This window comes from Cololabis saira, chromosome 1, assembly GCF_033807715.1.
Source record: "Cololabis saira isolate AMF1-May2022 chromosome 1, fColSai1.1, whole genome shotgun sequence".
In the NCBI taxonomy this organism is placed as follows: domain Eukaryota; kingdom Metazoa; phylum Chordata; class Actinopteri; order Beloniformes; family Belonidae; genus Cololabis; species Cololabis saira.
In genome coordinates, this window is record NC_084587.1 from 32,979,215 (window position 1) to 32,999,714 (window position 20,500).

The 20,500-nt window shown below is 41.0% G+C and overlaps 1 protein-coding gene across 1 annotated transcript; it reads left to right on the forward strand.

Moving 5' to 3' along the window:
* The first annotated feature begins 1,477 nt into the window (after nucleotides 1-1,477).
* tnpo2b (transportin 2b) lies at nucleotides 1,478-20,307 on the forward strand. The gene is made up of 24 exons (XM_061720663.1): nucleotides 1,478-1,654; nucleotides 2,061-2,160; nucleotides 4,728-4,803; nucleotides 4,951-5,100; nucleotides 5,400-5,506; nucleotides 5,607-5,740; nucleotides 5,834-5,915; nucleotides 7,990-8,112; nucleotides 8,561-8,679; nucleotides 8,767-8,827; nucleotides 9,321-9,492; nucleotides 9,933-10,085; nucleotides 10,196-10,421; nucleotides 10,515-10,686; nucleotides 11,697-11,891; nucleotides 12,002-12,160; nucleotides 14,368-14,455; nucleotides 17,516-17,614; nucleotides 17,712-17,807; nucleotides 17,903-17,978; nucleotides 18,130-18,229; nucleotides 18,311-18,385; nucleotides 18,487-18,616; nucleotides 18,719-20,307. The coding sequence occupies exons 2-23, from the start codon at nucleotides 2,062-2,064 to the stop codon at nucleotides 18,592-18,594; spliced, it is 2,670 nt and encodes an 889-aa protein (XP_061576647.1). The 5' UTR covers nucleotides 1,478-1,654; nucleotide 2,061; the 3' UTR covers nucleotides 18,595-18,616; nucleotides 18,719-20,307.
* Nucleotides 20,308-20,500: the final 193 nt, after the last annotated feature.

Below are 20,500 nucleotides of genomic sequence, written 5' to 3' on the forward strand. Positions count from 1 at the left end.
ATAAATGCCGTACTGTCAAGGATTTCGAAATAAAGGAAGCAGTGATAACTTTAGTCAACTGAGTGGCCTTTTCTTCACTGAATCACTACAACATCTCCATATTACAACATCAACTAACTGGTGCAATCATCACGTAACCAGAAATGTGTAAGGTTTTAAAATTGAGTTTTGTTTTTTGTTTAAAGGTGTTGATATTTTTACATATTTACAACCCTCACATCTACAGTAGATTGATCGCATATATGTTGATAGATATAGTTGTATGAGTTGGAAAAATTGGATCTTGGTGGTTAATAATGATAATGAATGATTGTCTCAGTACTAACCCTGGAGCTTCATACAAAATTAGTTACAGCGCTTTGAGGCTGGCACCATCTGCTGGTAAAAAATGGAACACACAAAAGCGCAAATAATGTCGATTGACACAGATTGACAAATGCGTTTTATGGCTTTTAAACTATCACAAAGGTTGGAAAAAATTGTAAAAAATGGTGCATGCTGACACGTATTGGCAATGATCACACATCCAAAGTTGTTTTTCCGCTCCTATCCATATCACCATAGCTTGTACTATCAGGAGGTGATAGCAGTAAAGGAGGATTATGGACGCACGGATTCGATAAATGTTCCATTGAGAAAAAAGTATTAGTAATAATTTGTTGGGTTATGCATGGCCAGGAATAAAAACATCCTCACTAGTGTTTGACTTCATTCTTTCGGTGACTCTGGCTTGAATTGCAATTATTATTATATAATGATAATCATCCTCATCATAATTCATGAGTACATCGTTTTTATCTCGATTAGGCAAGGCAAGACAAGGCAAGTTTATTTATATAGCACAATTCAACACAAGGTACTTCAAATTGCTTTACATCAACATTAAAAGCGGCAAGACACAATTAAACAGTAAATAACAAATAAAATGAAATAAAATGATAAGAAAAGAGGTAAAATGATAAAAAGCACAAGTTGTTAAAAAGTAAGGGCAGTATAGTACAGCAGGTAGGTATTTATTTAAGAGTGCGCTTCAGTAAACAGTAATGTTTTTAACCTGATTTAAAGGATCTACAGTTGGAGCAGACCTCAGGTCTACAGGAAGTTTGAGCAGAATAACTGAACGCTGCCTCACCTTGCTTGGTTCTTTCTTTGTTTGGTTAAGACAAACAACAAACAAAAAAACCAAGTCAAGATCAGTACTTGATTATTAAGGTCTACCTTTGTTCAGGTCAAAAACAATGTATTGTCTGTGAATGCCTGAGCATAGAAGTCATTGATTAACGTTAGTAGCCATTTCTAAGTTCTTTCAGACATTAAAATACTATAATACTATACTACAATGCTATATTTAATGTGTGGTACGATTAAATATGTGGTGTAAATAGTTGGCAAAAATGTGACATTTTTGGCTTTCCATAGCGGCCGACTTGGTTTTGTCCGCTACGGAAGCCGAGCGGGGTCAAACTAATCACCGGCTTGATTGCGAGGCATGAAATCGCTGTCATACACAAGCTAGCGCAGCTGTCGCGTAGATCTCCTGGGGGTTTCTGTTCAGCCACATTAATCCTAGTGAGATTTTATTGGATGTTAGTCGTTGCGGAGTAACTTTTATCTCGCCTATAGATATATAGACCTACCACATCGGAGAGAGCAGGTAAAAGCTTTCGCGGCACTTTCAAGATGATGCTAACCACACATGCTACTCGCCGTAGCCGCTGTGGGCTGATAAACGCCTCTGCTTTTGTTGCATATATATATATTTTTTTAAATCCATCGGTGGAATTTTTGTGTTCATAGATCCCATCTTTAATGTTGCTTCGTGGCATGTGGATAGCTGATGTTAAATGTTGTCTTTTTTACAGAATATCATAGCAGCATTTTGGCTGGCTTGCTAGAGTCGTCTGGGCCTCACATTAAAAAAAAAAAGATCGTCAAGTCGCAGATGAAGGGATTTGATGTAGTATTTAATAAGACTGTTGTTTTTACCGCTTGTTTTGGAGGTTTACAGGTGTGGCTACAGCAGTAGTTTGTGTAACTAACAGTGGAGGAATGTGTTCCAGGATGGAGTGGCAGCCAGACGAGCAGGGTCTGCAGCAAGTGCTGCAGCTGCTGAAGGACTCCCAGTCCCCGGACACAGCCACCCAGAGAGCCGTGCAAGAAGTATCCTTAATAAGAGGGTTACAAACCTCTAACTCATGAGTTTGAGTTTATTCACAATACCATAATAATAATTATAATAATAATAAGATAAGATAAGATATCCTTTATTTCTATATCCTCCCTCAGTGGGGAAACGTATTTTGTTGTCAACAGTACACTTAGCACACACATGTAGGGGAGGGGTAAAAAGACTGAAAAGTCAGAAATAAAAAATATATAAAAAATACAAAAAGATATGTATAAAATATGTATAAACACAGGATATGAACAGTATATACACTTAAGAAACTGCAGAAAAGCAGGTGGAGTGTTGTGAGGTAGACTGGCAGATTGACAGTTATTGCACATCTTATATTATTGCACATGTGATATTATTGCACATATTATTGTCCACTGGCTACTGAGAGCAGGCCTGGTTGTACAGTCTGATGGCAGCGGGGAGGAAGGACCTGCGATGCCTCTCGGTGGTGCATCGTGGGTGACGAAGCCGGTCACTGATGGAGCTCTCCAGGGCTCTGACAGTCTCATGAAGTGTTCTGCATGAGGAATAATACAATTGAATTAAACGGGTAGAGTGAATGGGTCCCCCAAGGAAGCTAGAAAAGCTTATAGGTGGGGTACAGTCAATGGTATAAGCAGTTACCATCCGTAAAGAGATGGTGATGGATAAATGCATACACAAAAAAAACACTTAACATACATACTTAACATTACATACACATACAGTCACTCACATACATCCCAGCAGTCCATGAAGAAGCATTTTATATTATATATAGGTTAGTAAAAGATTATTTTTTAGTTGTCTTTTAGACTTGGAGATAGAAGGCAACACCTTGAGGCCATCATCAATCCCATTCCAAATCTGCGGCCCCCTGCAAACAACACTCATACTGGCGCGCACATGTCAGCGACATTTCCCTAATATGAGTGGTTTGATTCTTGTTTGGTATGTGTGCCGAGGACTGGAGATTGGCACAAGACTACTAAGTCTAGGGTTGAGCCTGTTGACAATTTGAAACATAAGACAAGCATTATGATAATCGTTTAGCTCAGCCAGTCTTAGTAACTCAAAACGGTGAAATAGAGGGCGGGTGGGGGAATTTATCTCTGACCATCATTGCATTCTGTACTCCAAGGCTGGCTTACCTTCACTGACATGGCGTTGGCTTAATCATTGGTACCTGTTCATTTACAAAGCTATATTAGGTAAACTTCCATTTTACATTTGTTCGCTGATCAAGTTGAAAGCCGTCAGTAGGTATAGCCTGAGATCAAATGATGCTATCCTGCTGTCCATATCAAGTGCGAGGACCAATCTAGGGAAGAAAGCCTTCAGCTGTTCTGCCCCACTTGCTTGGAATAGCCAGAGGTGTCAAAATATTCACATTAATTACTCCAGGTAGAAGTATAGATACTAGAGTTTTAAAATACTCCTGTAGAAGTTGAAGTATCAACTCAAGTTTTTTACTCAAGTAAAAGTATAAAAGTACTGGTTTCAAAACTACTTAAAGTATAAAAGTAAAAGTAATGTAAGGGGGGAAAAAGCCATTAAGGACAAAGGCCATTGGAAATGAATGCATCTTAGTATAATGCAAATATATTAAAGAACCATATATGTGTATTATTGAGCATTAACATGTGTTTAAGAGAGCAGGAGATATGATGACTAGTTGCCTATAAGTATTGTAATGGTGCAAAAAGTCAAACTTCAGAGGCATGTTATCATTTATGCTAACCTTTATTGGAATGTACATCCAAGTTTAGTTGCAGGAATCTGAGGGAACGGATGTAAGAACAAAACTGGACAAGAACATCTGAAACAACCACAACCAAATTCACTCTATCCGGATGGAGCAATTTAACTGGATAGTTTTTTTTTAAAGGCCGAAATGAAATAGAGTAACGAGGCTGTTTTTAAAATGTAAGGAGTAAAAAGTACAGAAAATTGCGTGAAAATGTAAGGAGTAAAAGTAAAAAGTCGTCTGAAAAATAATTACTCCAGTGAAGTATAGATAACCAAAATTTCTACTTAAGTAAGGTAACGAAGTATTTGTACTTCGTTACTTGACACCTCTGGGAATAGCCTCCAAAAAGACCTGAAGCTAAACACATTAGTCTCATTGTCTGATTTTAAAGCTCTTACAAATACATTTTTAAATGACTCTGTTGATACTTGTCACTGTTTTTAAGTACTGTAACTTATTTACTGGCACTGTTTTGTGAACTATCTTGCATTGTCCTTCTATTTCTGTTGTTGTTGATGTTGTTTTGTCTGTAACTTTTAAAGCTGTCATTTTTGGTCAGGCCTCCCTTGAAAAAGAGATCCTAGATCTCAATGGGACTAACCTGGTAAAATAAAGGTAAAATAAATAAGAGGGATGACTGTGACATGTCTGAGAAAATTTCCATCCACCACAACAGCTTGTTCGTCATGGATTGGATAAAAAAAACATGTTGCCATGTGAATGTTAATTATTCTGTGCTCTTCAAATGCTAAACGGGGATCAAAGCTATGTTAGGATGTGTATGAAAAGTTGAGCTTCCTTAACAGATCCCCCCCCCAGAAACTGGAGCAGCTTAACCAGTTTCCAGATTTCAACAACTATCTGATTTTTGTCCTCACAAGTCTCAAATCTGAGGGTATGCGTGTGCATTTTATAAACAGAAATATCTACAATAGAGCTGTTGTTATTGATAATGTCCCTTTGTATTGTTGCCTGTTTTTTTTTTTTTTGCAAACTTTTCTGTTATCTAACCTCCTCCTGCTCTGCTGCCTTTCCTTTTAAGATGAGCCCACTCGCTCTCTGAGCGGTTTGATTCTGAAGAACAATGTAAAGGCTCACTACCAGAACTTCCCTACTAACGTGGCTGACTTCATCAAACGGGAGTGCCTGAACAACATCGGGGACCCTTCACCACTTATCAGAGCTACAATCGGTATGTGTGTGTGTGTGTGTGTGTGTGTGTGTGTGTGTGTGTGTGTGTGTGTGTGTGTGTGTGTGTGTGTGTGTGTGTGTGTGTGTATGAGAAAGAGGGAAGATAGAGAAAGAAAAGGCTAGAGTGAGCTGCATTTTCTAGTTGGTGTGAGTCAGACTGTCATGTTGGAGGCTGACTTTGTGCAGGTTCAGTTGCTGTGTGGGTGCAGATGCTTTATTTTGCAGGTGTTTTTTTTTGTGTTGGATACAAAAATGAATACTGGAGCTGGAGTTCTAACAATTAATTAATCTGTCATGAAGGCATTCTGATCACCACCATAGCCTCTAAAGGAGAGCTACAGACATGGCCCGAGCTGTTGCCTCAACTCTGTAATCTGCTCAACTCTGAGGACTACAACACTTGTGAGGTAAGGCTGACATATCTGCACACACAGCTTTTATAATGACACAGTTCATGTTTGTTGTTTTGTCTTATACTGATTCTTTCTGATTTCCTCCTCCCCTCAGGGGTCTTTTGGAGCGCTGCAAAAGATTTGTGAAGATTCATCAGAGCTGTTGGATAGCGATGCTCTGAACAGACCTCTCAACATCATGATCCCTAAATTCCTCCAGTTTTTCAAACACTGCAGCCCCAAAATCCGGTTAGCTAAGTTCAAGCATGTTGCCATCTGAAGAGGTCGCTCATCTCCAGCCTTCCAAGTTAAAAACCTCTTCTTTTTTTGTCTTTCTCTCAGGTCTCACGCGATAGCTTGTGTGAACCAGTTTATCATCGGTCGGGCTCAGGCCTTAATGGATAACATCGACACCTTTATTGAGGTGAGAGATTAGACATTTTATTTACAAGGAGCTACAGAAATCTTATAAATTCAAACAGAGATGTTTTTTTTGGGTTTAGTTATCTGTTAATTAATTCAACAAGACTATATAGTTATATATAGACTATATAGTGGAGTTATAACAGTCGATTTCAAGTCTGTCATTACTTGCCACTGCTGTTCAGGTCAGACGCTGTATGGATGTTCACCAGTTAGATTTTTACTCGTAGGGATGTGCTTCGGGTTGGTGCCAGCTCAGTGCTGGAGAGTAATATCATCGTGTGACATGAGGGTAATAGGTTGGTTTGGCGGCGTTTACCACATCTACTGGCCAGTTCTATGGAGGAAGCCCTTTGCTGGTTCCTTTTGTAAATAGTTTGGTAAAAAACAGCATTTTTTTCCCGGGTTTCTGGAAGGCTTAAGCACTGCATGTTGATGAGCTTTTAATTAATATGTTAATAGATGTTGACCTCTGTTTTTTTTTTTTTATCCCCTCTGTTGAGCTTTTAGCCAAGTTTGTCTATTCACTCTGCTTCAACACTGCATGAAAGTAATACGATCACCGTGTTTGGAATATATTATCAGGGCTGCACATAACTATTTTGGTCTGGTGCTCAGAGGAGCCCCTGGATATGTGACTTGGGGCTCCAAAAACGCGGTGACCCGTCTCGCCGGATCGATAAAAGAGGGATGCAGGAATAAGTTATAGGCAAAATGATATTTATTCACTTATAAAGATGAATTAACAAATTATGGTGCGTGTTAGTCTGTAGAGTCAGTATAAAAGCTACAGTTTTTATCGGCCAGATTGGGATGCTCATGGCATATTTTGCACCTAGGGTTGCCAACTTTCAGAAATAGAAATAAAGGACGCCCCGATTTCAGCAGCGCAGGAGCCAAAAAAAAGCCCCAAAACTTCTAAACTGCATAAAAATGTGTTTATTTTATATGAAGAAAACGTGTTCTTTAATAGCATTGAACTTGCATGACTGTACAGACAGCCAACCATATAGCAGCTGAAATATCCTCCTATGCTCTGTATGTCCACATCAGCCAAGGTGTAGAATATTGCTTCAGGTGAAGAATATGGTGTAAAAGTTAACTTATTTCAATAATTCAACTAGAATATGGTGTAAAAGTTAATTTATTTCAATAATCAACTAGAATATGGTGTAAAAGTTAATTTATTTCAATAATTCAACTATAATATGGTGTAAAAGTTAATCTATTTCAATAATTCAACTTAAAAGGTGAAACTAATATATTACCTAGTCTCATGCAAAGCAAGATATGTTGAACCTTTATTTGTTATAATTTTGATGATGGAATTGTTTATTGATTTCATAAATTCATTTTTTTTTTTATTTGGGGTTTTCATAAACTTTGAGCCATAATCAGAGAGCGGCGTGTTGCTGCTGCAGGAAACTGCTGCGCGCAGTGACGGACACTGGCTGATTTATGGTTCCGCGTTGCACCAACGCAGAGCTTACGGGGTAGGATACGCGGGACCGCCAACGTACGGTGCGCGTCGCCGCGTAACATCTTGCAGCCACTTCTCGGCGAACACACGTTTTCTGTTCGGGTAGTGGTTTAGTTTGGCGTCTCTTTGTAGTTGGTGGTGGTGGAACGCCAAAATAATGACTTAATGGCGCTTGCTTCTTGGACATTTTGACGAGACGTGTCGGGGTTTGTTCAGTAAAGCTGATCCTTACCTCTCTTCCTCCCCATCCACCTCCGCAGTGAGCATGGAGGGGGACGCGCTGTGATTGGCCAGTACCAACTTTGAGTGGCAGTTCTGGGGAAAAGCTCTCGCAATAGATGTTTTAATATTAGTATTCTGGTCTGGCCACAACCAATAATATGAGCCCCAGCTGTTGGTACGCAAAAGCGCTTCGCAGCGCAAGATTGACAGCGCACTGTGGATTTTGACGGCGCATGCGCTCTGGCGGCCCACTTATGTGCAGCCCTGTATATTATCCTTTTCAGAGCCCATTCCTTGTTTTCTCATACGTTAGTTGCTTCTGTCTGTTGTTTCTCCTCTTTTAAACTCCCATTCTCTCCATTCTTCTGTCCAGAGCCTGTTTGCGCTGGCCGGCGATGAGGACAGTGAAGTACGGAAGAACGTGTGCAGGGCTCTGGTCATGCTGCTGGAAGTTCGCATCGACCGCCTCATCCCACACATGCACAGCATCATCCAGGTGAGGCTGGGATTTGAACTCGCACATCACCGTAAATTAGGGCTGGGCGATTTTGGAAAAAAATAAAATCCCGATTTTTTTTTCTCTGAAAACCCGATTTTCGATTTCGATATTTTTGGTAAAACTACAAAAGACAATGGAAAAGATTGTTTCAAATATTTTATCTGTATTTTTAAAGAAAAATAGCAAACAAATTTCCCTATTGGGAATGAAGCGCAAGTGACAACATTTACAATTTTCTTGACCAAACAAAGATGACTAGACGAGCTCTGTCTGTAATGCAGCCAGCTGCAAAAAAGGAAAATCGATTTTCCGATTTCCTTTTTTTAACATCGATTGTGATTAATAAATCCGATTTAGATTTAAAATCGATTAATCGCACAGCCCTAATCACCGTAAATATTCAACTCTTCCCCCTCACAATAACCTGTCGGTGGTTTCCCTCCAGTACATGCTGCAGCGGACCCAGGACCCCGATGAGAACGTGGCTCTGGAGGCCTGCGAGTTCTGGCTGACGCTGGCTGAGCAGCCCATCTGTAAAGAGGCTCTGTCTGGCCACTTGGTTCAGTAAGTACTCGCATGCTGTCAGGGTGCAGAGCTGGGCTGGTGATGAGATGATTTAATCTAACTTTACTTTTTTTTCCCCCTCCACAGACTGATTCCTATCTTGGTCAATGGGATGAAATACTCAGAGATCGACATTATACTTCTAAAGGTGAGCAACCTCTGACACTGAGGTATTTTTACAACCCCTCCTCTTTCCTTGGCATGTGCGTGTGCTCAGTCTAAATGAACCTGTCGTGGAAAAACCTATTAAACGCTCTTTAATATGTTTTTTCCAAATATGTGACTAACTGGACTGAAATTGAGTGTCTAAGTTCCTGAGAATAAGACTTGAGAGATGATCCAGATTTCAGTAGATTTAATTAAACCGTTGCATGCAAAAGGGTCAAAACGTACATGAGGCATCTCGATGCAGAAAGACAGTGAAACAAAGGAAGCATTATGATTTTAAGGCATAAATGATGATTCATTTTTACGATTCGAGTAGACAAAATCATTTTTAAGGTCAGTGTTAATCTTTTTTTGAGCACACTATCAGTCTGTACACTTAGTTGGGCCAAGGCTATATTTTGCTGCTCTTAGGAGTTTAATCAAGTGGCCAAGGCTGAATTTTCCATCACAGAACTCTCCTCTCTGACCTCCAGGGAGACGTTGAGGAGGACGAGACTGTTCCAGACAGCGAACAAGACATCAAGCCTCGCTTTCACAAGTCCCGTACAGTCACCCTGCAGCACGAGGGAGGGGAGGGCGAGGAGGGAGAAGACATCGACGAAGATGAAGATGACGATGACGATACGTTGTCTGACTGGAATCTACGTAAGTTATACATTTTTAATTGCACCAGATGGTAATGACAGTCAAGGTCAAGACATTATGGTCGTAAGAATTTTAAAGAATCTTTTTCTTTTTAATCCTTTACAATTTGTAGTCTTTGAATACATTTATGATTTTTATATTTGCTTTAGCAAATTTAAACCCAGGAAAGTGTGCCTAATGGGCCTAATGCACCGGAATCAAAGAAATGAAAAGCTTTTTCAGATGTCAAAAGTAAGATTAGATGACTTTTAAGCAAGAATTAAAAAAAAAAGAAGGTACAAGTTATTGATTTGTGTCAAATGGTTGAAATGCGAGTACTTGTTGAAGATTTTAACATTTTATGCTGGTTCTCAGAGTCAATAAAGAGGATTTAGATATGTTCTTGTACTTGAAATGCGAAAAAAGGTAATCTAATCTTTGTGGTGGCTTCCTGGTTCTAGGGAAGTGTTCAGCTGCAGCTCTGGATGTTCTCGCCAACGTGTTTCGTGAGGAGTTGCTTCCCCATCTCCTACCTCTGCTCAAAGGCCTGCTTTTCCATCCTGACTGGGTCATCAAGGAGTCTGGCATTTTAGTTCTGGGGGCTATTGCTGAGGGTGAGAGAGGATGTAAAAAATATAAGTCTGAGGTCTTCTTTTTATTTCAGCAAATGCTGAGCATGACCTCATTGTCACAGTAATGATCAAAAGACTGTTTCTCTTTTTAGGCTGCATGCAGGGTATGGTACCTTACTTGCCTGAGCTCATCCCCCACCTCATCCAGTGCTTATGTGACAAGAAGGCCTTGGTCCGCTCCATAGCCTGCTGGACGCTCAGTCGCTACGCTCACTGGGTGGTCAGCCAGCCCCCTGATGCTCACCTTAAACCCCTCATGACCGAGCTGCTCAAACGCATCCTCGATGGCAACAAAAGAGTGCAGGAGGCAGCATGCAGGTGAATCCTTTTTTTCTTCTTCCTCTCTCTCTATTTTTAGTTTTCTGCCACTTCCTGCTCGAATAATTTAACTCAATCCTGTGGTTTCTGCAGCGCCTTTGCCACCCTGGAGGAAGAAGCATGTACAGAGCTGGTGCCTTATCTGAGCTTCATCCTGGACACACTAGTGTTTGCTTTTGGGAAGTATCAGCACAAGAATCTGCTCATCCTCTATGATGCCATTGGAACGCTGGCAGACTCGGTGGGACACCATCTCAACCAGCCTGTGAGTAAAAAAAAAAAAAATCCCAGCAGGACATGGTTTTATTCACACCATGTTCTTATTGAATTAACTGCAGTAGCAGCAATGACGATGTTTCAATAATTTTCAATCATTTCCCAATCCCGGGATCAATAAAATACACCTTATCTTAGATTTGTGGTTTTCTTTTGTTCAGACAAGGATCCGAGGTCTTAGTTTCAAACTTTTCTGTCAGTTTTGGCAGAACTTCCAAGGAAGGGAAGTTAAAGCTATCAACACTGAAGACTAACACCTCATCTTATTTTAGAGGTCAATAGAAATTTGACCCATTTTCGTTACAATGATTTTCAATGAGTTTCAGGTCAGTGGTTTGTGGGCTTCTTTACAGCCCCATCCCACACTTCAGGTGTGTTTTCGGTCTGACCTTTGGGTCATTGCAACAACTTTGAACTCTTGCTTTTCAGTTGTAGATTTGCTGGAACTGTCGTTCTGTTTAGAGATGCAATTTTGGCCAAACTTTAGCCATCAGACTTGCGCTCTCATGTTTGAGCTGAATATTTAAGTATATAGAGGAAATGAAGGTCCGTTCATGAACTGCAAAGTGCCCAGGAATTGTGTTAACTTGCACATGGATATTTCAGACCAGCAAGCTGCTGGAACATCTGCATTGAAAGTGGTGGTTACACCTGCAGGTGATTAGTTATTCAGGTTTATTTGATAAGCAGCCCTTGATTGCTACGTAGTTACTTTATTCCTATGGAAACAAATAAGTGGCTACCCTGCATTTTGGCTTTATCCTTTGGTGTTTTTTATCTGAGATTGTCGTGACCTCATTTTACGACCTGGTGAAATGTATCTTTTTTTTTTTTTTTTTTTTTTTTTTTTTCTCTTTATACATCCTGATATGTAAAAGGCTAGAATAGATCAAGAGATCTTTTTTTTTTTTTTTCTTTTTCAAAATGATTCTAATAATAGACAGTAGAGAAATACATTTAAAAAATCCCAGATAAAATTGGACCTCCTTGTGTTTTTAGGAGTACATACAGAAGCTGATGCCTCCGCTGATAGCGAAATGGAACGAACTGAAGGATGAGGACAAAGATCTCTTCCCTCTGCTGGAGTGTCTGTCATCTGTTGCCACGGCGCTGCAGAGCGGCTTCCTCCCGTACTGTGAACCTGTCTACCAACGATGCGTCACGCTCGTCCAGAAGACCCTGGCTCAAGCCATGGTGAGCCAAAACAAAAGAATCATTTTCATGTTACTTAAAACCCATTATTATTATCCTCATTTTATGTTGCTGCTAATTCACAGAAATGACCCTCCATGTGTTTGTTTCAGATGTACAGCCAGCAGCCAGACCAGTATGAAGCGCCTGACAAGGACTTCATGATTGTTGCGCTGGACCTTTTAAGCGGCTTGGCTGAAGGCCTTGGGGGGCACGTGGACACGCTCGTCGCTCGCAGTAACATCATGACCCTCCTGTTCCAGTGCATGCAGGTGAGGAGAGTTCACAGGAGTCTGAGGAAACAAGGGAGGTCTTGTCTCCTAATTTTTTTGGGGGGGGGGTCTGTACTAGGTAGTAAACATGTATGTACTGTAGGAATGGGCGATATTTTACCGTTCACGATATACCGTCAAAAAAATTCTCCACGGTAAGAATTTGTCATCTCGTGGTAAAAACGATAAATTCCTGTTGATGACGGAAGGAAGGAAGAAATGAGCCAGAATGAATGAAAGAAAGAAATAAAGAAAGAAAAAAGAAAGAAAGAAATGAGCCAGAAAGAAAGAAATGAGCCAGAAAGAAAGAAAGAAAGAAAGAAGGGAAGGAAGGAAGGAAGAAAGAAAGAAAGAAAGAAAGAAATGAGCCTGAAGGAAGGAAGGAAGGAAGGAAGGAAGGAAGGAAGGAAGGAAGGAAGGAAGGAAGGAAGGAAGGAAGGAAGGAAGGAAGGAAGGAAGGAAGGAAGGAAGGAAGGAAGGAAGGAAGGAAGGAAGGAAGGAAGGAAGGAAGGAAGGAAGGAAGGAAGGAAGGAAGGAAGGAAGGAAGGAAGGAAGGAAGGAAGGAAGGAAGGAAGGAAGGAAGGAAGGAAGGAAGGAAGGAAGGAAGGAAGGAAGGAAGGAAGGAAGGAAGGAAGGAAGGAAGGAAGGAAGGAAGGAAGGAAGGAAGGAAGGAAGGAAGGAAGGAAGGAAGGAAGGAAGGAAGGAAGGAAGGAAGGAAGGAAGGAAGGAAGGAAGGAAGGAAGGAAGGAAGGAAGGAAGGAAGGAAGGAAGGAAGGAAGGAAGGAAGGAAGGAAGGAAGGAAGGAAGGAAGGAAGGAAGGAAGGAAGGAAGGAAGGAAGGAAGGAAGGAAGGAAGGAAGGAAGGAAGGAAGGAAGGAAGGAAGGAAGGAAGGAAGGAAGGAAGGAAGGAAGGAAGGAAGGAAGGAAGGAAGGAAGGAAGGAAGGAAGGAAGGAAGGAAGGAAGGAAGGAAGGAAGGAAGGAAGGAAGGAAGGAAGGAAGGAAGGAAGGAAGGAAGGAAGGAAGGAAGGAAGGAAGGAAGGAAGGAAGGAGCGAGCGAGCGAGCGAGCGAGCGAGCGAGCGAGCGAGCGAGCGAGCGAGCGAGCGAGCGAGCGAGCGAGCGAGCGAGCGAGCGAGCGAGCGAGCGAGCGAGCGAGCGAGCGAGCGAGCGAGCGAGCGAGCGAGCGAGCGAGCCTGAAAGAAAGAGTAGTTTAGTAGTATTTAGTATCTTTTAGAGCAGTGTTTTGGCTCCAAAGACTGAATGTGGTGATAGATTTATAGATACAAAGGTGGAGTTGAATTGGTATTTTTTTTATCGTCATTTTTATCGTTATCGGGATAAATGCCAGAAATTATCGTGATACATTTTTTAGTCCATACCGCCCATCCCTAATGTACTGTAACTATGCCACATTTTTTATTTATTTTTGGGTGTGTGTTTATGGATAAAATCTATTTTTTCTGAGTTAGCTTCAGACTCACTGAATAGTGTGTCCACTATCATTTCATCACAAAAGCCACTGTAACAGGGGCTTTGTTCCACTGACCTGGTGGCAGCTAATATGTTATAGTCATGTCTGAATTGCATGGCCTGGTGTTTTTAGCTTAGCTGGGGTCTCGTTACATATATGCATCACTTTCTACATGGGGACAAGTTGTAATTCTGAAATGTCGTAGTCTCTGTGACATTTCAGAGACTACGGGGGAGACGGGCAGGTTTGGTTTCAGATGAGCAGGATTGTGGAGTGCAGCTTCTAGTGCGGTTGTGATGGAGGAGAAGTTGTTCTCTGCTTCCAAATACAGCTTTTTTACACAGGCCCAGCTTGTTTTGCACGTTAGTGTAAGCTGCTATGATAATGCATGATGTTGTAGAAATCTGATTCTACAAAGCCTTCTGTGTTAATGGCTGCTTCAGCTTGTCTAATCTCATGCAAATGGCAAATACTACGTGCGCCACTGCACTTCATCACAGGACTGAATGAATTAAGCAAAGATGAAGATTAATGCAAAACCAACCAGTGACTGACAGCTACTGCTTTACCAGATGGATGAAGCCAGTGATTTATTTTGTTTGAAGTGGCTTAAAGAATGTCATCCATTTTTATTTTTTTTATATAATTTTTTTTTTTTAAACTGTACTTTTGATCAGCTCGTTCTCTCATTTAGAAAGTTTGTCATGTTTCTCTATTTTTCTGTGTCTTTTGTTCAAGGATACGATGCCCGAGGTGAGGCAGAGTTCGTTTGCTCTGCTGGGTGACTTGACCAAGGCTTGTTTCCCTCATGTCAAACCATGTATCGGTAATTATTTCATTGTTCTCGCTTTGCTCATTCATCTCTATTTGTGGGGGCTTCGCTGATGCTAGTTAAAACTAGCCTGATTGATCAGACCCGCTAGAAAAAAGTAGGGTCTGAAAACAATCCATAGGGCCTCCCCGAACGGTTGCTCATCAAATGCACTTATTTAGTGCTACGACCAATCAAAACAATGACCTTAAGTCTTTAAACAGCAAATGCTGATTTTAGCACTATCTTCTGTTCAGATTTCAAAGAAAAAGTCAAAATCTTCAACTGATTATGCCAAAGCTGATTCAAACAGCTGATAATCTTCAACTGTAGTCGTCTACACTGTTTGCATCCAGATTACGTTGCCGCTCTGTCGTCACTGTGAAAAGTGTGCCCAGACACTAGGGGTGTAACAATATATCGTGCCAATTTCGCGATACATAAACGTCACGAAACGTGTTGTGGAGGTGACAGTGTATCGCAATATTGTGTTATTAATATTAATCTATTGTGTTGACTAGAACGGCGCATCCAACCACGCGTGCCGACCGCGCCTCGACCTGCGGACCAAAATCTTACTCCGCTCAGAAGAAACTAGTCCCGTTTTGCGGTCCCGATCACGGGACTCTTGGGGGTTTTGAGCTCTGAACTTTTAAGTCTGGTGTAGAGTTAAGCCTTACCTTATTAAATTAAACCTTTTCGGGTCGTGAGTAGGATAAACATGGAGACAACTTCTGCACCTAGTGCCGTACTGTGGCGTATCACTCCGCCCAATCTAAAACAGACTAATCACTACAGATAAACTGACTAGTGTCATTATAGTCCCCGATTTACATCAGAATATATTTATAAAATAATGAACCCTGAATTACCAAAATAACCTTCTTAACAAAAATAAATCTCCTCTTACACTTATAAGGTGAGCATGAATCAATCTGTTTTATCATGTAAAATTGTATGTATTTATTTACTTTTATTTATTTATTTGATTTTAGTTGTTAAATTTCTGGAAAAGAAAAAAGTCAAATCATACATGAGAGAAACTATTCAGTTCGTGGCTAAATATTTTTATTTGTATGAAACTGAAGATGCATAATGCAAACCTGCCATTTACTTTTAGTTCAGTTTGTGGAAAATGGTTGGCCTGGCTTTCTCTTTAAAACTTAAACAGTTATAAAGCATTACAAACTGTAACAATAGGGCAATTGCACAGCATTGTTTTGTATTTTGTGTCTTTCAAATACAAGACCATTTTTTCTAGTCATATGTTTCTCATGCAAGGTTGTTAAAAAAATACTGCTATAATATCGTATCGTTATCGTGACCTCAATGTCGGGTATCGTATCGTGAGATTAGTGTATCGTTACACCCCTACCAGACTCTCCAAGGACAGACTGATTTGATTGGTTCCAAGACTTTTTGACATATTTAATGAGCTTTAAAGAGATTGTAGCTGGACGTACCTGCAAAGTAAATTAAAATTTAGCTAGCGGTACATATCAATTTCTAGGCTAAGTGAAAACCTAAGACACAGTGGATGCATAGTTTATTTGCACCCCTAAATTATACAAATACCATCTGCGAACCATCTGCACAATTTCTAGGGGCAAAGCATCTCTGCAGATTTCCCACACCTTTAAACAGTTTGTCGTCCCTTGTTTGTGTTTTTTTTTTTTTTTCAGACAGGTGGTATAGCTTTCTTTAATTGATATGTTTTGAATACACCAGTAGTCTTCCTCAAAAGGTCTTGCGTGATGTTGTCATGACTTGCTCACTGTTTTATGGGAAAAGTCCAGTCAGCACAGGAGGATTGTGCCCCCTGCTGTTTGAGGCTCTGCAAACGACGGCATCCTAGGGGGGGTAAAAGATGTGTGCCCCCTCATCTCTGTTGATTGTCCTCGGGGCTCGTTTTCTGATCTTGATAGCTGCCTTGATCCAGCGATGGTGTTTTTATTGCTTTCGGCACCGGTGACCTGCTTTTCCTGTTTGCAGTGGTTTGTTTTGGCTGATTTCATGTTTGTTTGTTTATTGTTTGTTTGAGGAAGACTGCAGGTGTAGTCGAAACATGTCAAGGTAAAAAAACTTTAGAACCTGACTGACAAAAGAACCGTAAACAAGATAAACTTGTAAGACGGTATGAACATAATCTCCTGCACAAGTGTAGGTTGGACCAATAATGAACCATTTCACAGGTGGACAGACACTGGCCTGTCCACAAGCTTCAGCTGCGATAGGTTAAGAGAACTGGCCACTGACACTAGTGGTGATAATAGAAACTGGTTTGAAGGGGATCCTTGAAAAAAAATGGAGATAAATGCATAGTACGCTTTTTATAATTTATACTTAAATCCCAAAGTTTTACCAGGGAAAGGTGTTGCTGCAAAGGATCACAAGCTACGCACAAAAGTGTCCTGGGAACACTGCTTTTAAACGGGATACAGGTAGTGATGCACCGATTGTTCGGTAACCGAAATTGTTCGGCAGAAAATGCCAAAAAAACACTTTCGGTGTTCGGTGGAATAAGTGGGGAAAAAAACCGAACAATTAATAACGGCGTTGTAAAATAAGGAAATAGACTGGCCGCTCCGTCCCGTAACGTTGTGCACTACATAAATCGTTGGCCAACCAAAAACTAACCCCATAAGAATTTTACCTAACATTCACCAGGAGGTGGAACCAAAACAACATAATGCTGGGAAATTAAAAATGTTTAATTTTTTTTATGTTCAATAAATATTTTTTACCTTGTAATTTTGTAAAAGATTTTTTTCTTTGAAAAGCATGCCTAAATCAAATGTATTTGATTCATGCAATAGTGAAAAAATTGGAAAAATAAATGAAAAACTGCTGAAGAACCATGTTCAGTATTGTTCGGTATTCGGCCAAGTGTTTATTATTAGTTTCGGTTTCCCCGCAAATTTTCATTTCGGTGCATCACTAGATACAGGACTTGAACTAATAAGTTGATGCATGAGTGATGGTGGATCATATCAATGTGTTCATGAAAATGTTGCATCAACTTTGTTTTTGCTATATATCTATATTTTTTTATCTCTCGTGTCTCCTTTTCATAAGCTGAATTCATGCCAATCCTTGGAACAAATCTGAACCCAGAATTCATCTCTGTCTGCAACAATGCTACCTGGGCCATAGGAGAGATCTGCATGCAGATGGGTTAGTTGCAGCAACTTTATATATTTCTGTGGTTTCAGTGAAATGGTTGTGCCTTTTAATAACAGATGTGTGATGCTTTGCTTCCCTACCCCGTCAGGAGTGGAGATGCAGCCGTACATCGCAATGGTTCTAACCCAGCTGGTTGAGATTATTAACCGACCAAACACGCCTAAAACCCTGTTGGAGAACACCGGTACGTGATTGCACCGATAAGTTTATGTACATATATTTCAGACGTGGATAACACTCTTCTAACAGCTGTGACTCATTTCTGTTGTCGTCTTTCAGCCATCACCATCGGCCGGCTGGGCTACGTGTGTCCTCAGGAGGTTGCTCCCATGCTGCCACAGTTTATCCGGCCCTGGTGAGACGCTGCTTGACTTCTTTCAAGCTTGATTTGATTTGACCAGGCTTCTGACATCCTCTTACACAGTAACGGTTACAGTTGGACTGTTGATCATTTATTTCAGTCTTTGACAGTAGGAGTCATGGTTGGTCATTTTTGCACTCTGCAGGTGTACATCTCTGCGCAACATTCGAGACAACGAGGAGAAAGATTCGGCCTTCCGTGGGATTTGCATAATGATCGGTGTGAATCCCGGAGGTGTGGTGCAGGTGAGATATGGTACACTGTAACTGCACGTGCCGTAGGGCTTGACCTGGAGACCTCACGCCGCTTGTTTCATGGCCCTTCAGGATTTCATCTTTTTCTGCGACGCTGTGGCCTCCTGGGTGAATCCGAAAGACGATTTAAGAGACATGTTCTACAAGGTAGAGTCTCGTGGCACTTGCACTTCCTTTCTTCAGCTCATCAGATTTCAGCTCTCAGCTAAAGATGTTGAGCGTGTGTCCCTTTTTGGCTCTTTCCAAAGATCCTGCATGGTTTCAAGGAGCAGGTCGGAGAGGAAAACTGGCAGCAGTTTTCAGAGCAGTTCCCCCCACTGCTGAAGGAGAGACTGGCAGCTTGCTACGGTGTTTAGATTCTCTACACCCACCCAAGAGGTACACCCACATCCAGCATTAATTTAAGGTATGATTAAAAATGTACGAATCAGGATTGCAACTAACTTCGGTGTCCTCTCCTCTTTTTATTGGTCCGTCCAGGTGAGCCAGCAGGAGGAGGGTGAATGGGAAACTCATCCATCTGTGTATTGCACTGCCCTGATCTGGGGGGAGGGAGAGGGACGCTTTTGGCCGCTCCCCCTGATGGACGGCCCCCACGCCCTATGTGTTTGTCCATAGAGGGAGGGTGGGCGGGTGGGAGGGAGGGACAGGGGGGACACCTCTAGATAAACTAGGCAGGGACCCGACACAGAAAATAAAAACTAACTGGTAGGGACAGATACAGAGAGGAGGACACACGGGAGAGTCGGAGGGACAGGACAAGTTGGGAAATAGAGCAGCGCAGAGAAAGTTCAGGGAACGAGAGGGAGGGAAAAAGAAGCTACAGAAAGGTCTGTTATTTGGCTGGGAGGACAGGGACAGTTGAGATTTTAATAGGATTCTTAAACTTGAGGGTAACTTAGCTTCACCGACAGACAAACCAACCTACACGGACTGACGCACGTAAAACTTGCACATGCTGTACATGCAGTACAGGGAACAGACTGTGGGTGGCACTATAATTTAGACTTTTTGAGAGCTACTACTTGTAGTTAGGGACAGACAGGTGTTTAAAACTCCTCATCATCTGGGTAATAACTTTATGTTCCGGGGAATAGGATTCAGTATCAACGACTTCATCTGTACTCACTGAATTCTACTTAATTGTAACGTAATTTCGCTTCTCCAGTGTTTCCTACCTTCATTTTTGACCAGAGTGCTGCTTCTCAGAGCTATCCACCTTTCACACATTTTGCTGTTGCATTTTCTACCTGATCAAACGACAGAGCAAGTGTCTTTCCTTGTGACTTCACAGAAACCATTCCTCTTGGAAGGGAGGATTAGGGCTAACACATCTGTTTTCTCACCAGAGTTGGAGGAAAACGTACAAAGAAAATCGCGACCTTAGTCATGTCTTTGAGGTTCAGCGTGTTTGTGTGAGTGGCTGTGTGCTCGTGCAGTTCGTAAATCCTTACTTCGGCATTCTGTGTTAACGGTGTATGAAATACGTGTCGTTTTTGATATGGTACCGAGCTAAAACTTGATTCCCATTGCAATGTCCTTGGCACCTGTTAACTGTGACCAAGTGTTTTTGTGTATATGTGTGTATGTTTATGTGTGTGTGTGTGGTTGTGTGTGTGTATAAGTGGGCACGTGTGAGTGAGTGTGTACGTGTTTGTCCGCATTCGTACTGATATCCATTTGATGCCATATTGATATCTTTAGTAAAAAAAACAAACAAAAAACAGTGATTGGCAGTGTCATTGTGATCTTTATCATGTTTTATTGTCTTTTTTTTTTCGCTGCTACTGATGTTTTTTGTTTCTATAGTGGACTTAAATTCACGTACTTAACACAATAATTGAATTAATTCTATATTCAGTGACTGTTGAGTTGTTTTTTGCACTTTTTATTTTATTTGGTTTTCCTTTCTTTTTTATTTGTATGGTATTTTTTTTAACCTCACCCATATGATATGTCTTGACCCTAATGTCAGTGTTTGTCATACTGTGTTGCACTGTGAAATTAAGTGTCTTTGACTGGCAAAAATATCCCAATACTAAATGGCAAATAAAAACAACTTTGTGAAACTGCGACTAATCCGCACTTTTACAATGACTAACCTTGCCATATTGCTGGTGTGCGTGCGTGTGCGTGCGTGCGTGTGTGTGTGTGTGTGTGTGTGTGTGTGTAAGATCCTGCATGAGTTGGTGTGCATGAGTACAATTTTTTTAATTTATTTTTCTCCTATGAGCATGCTTTTATTTTATGGTCAGATGGCAT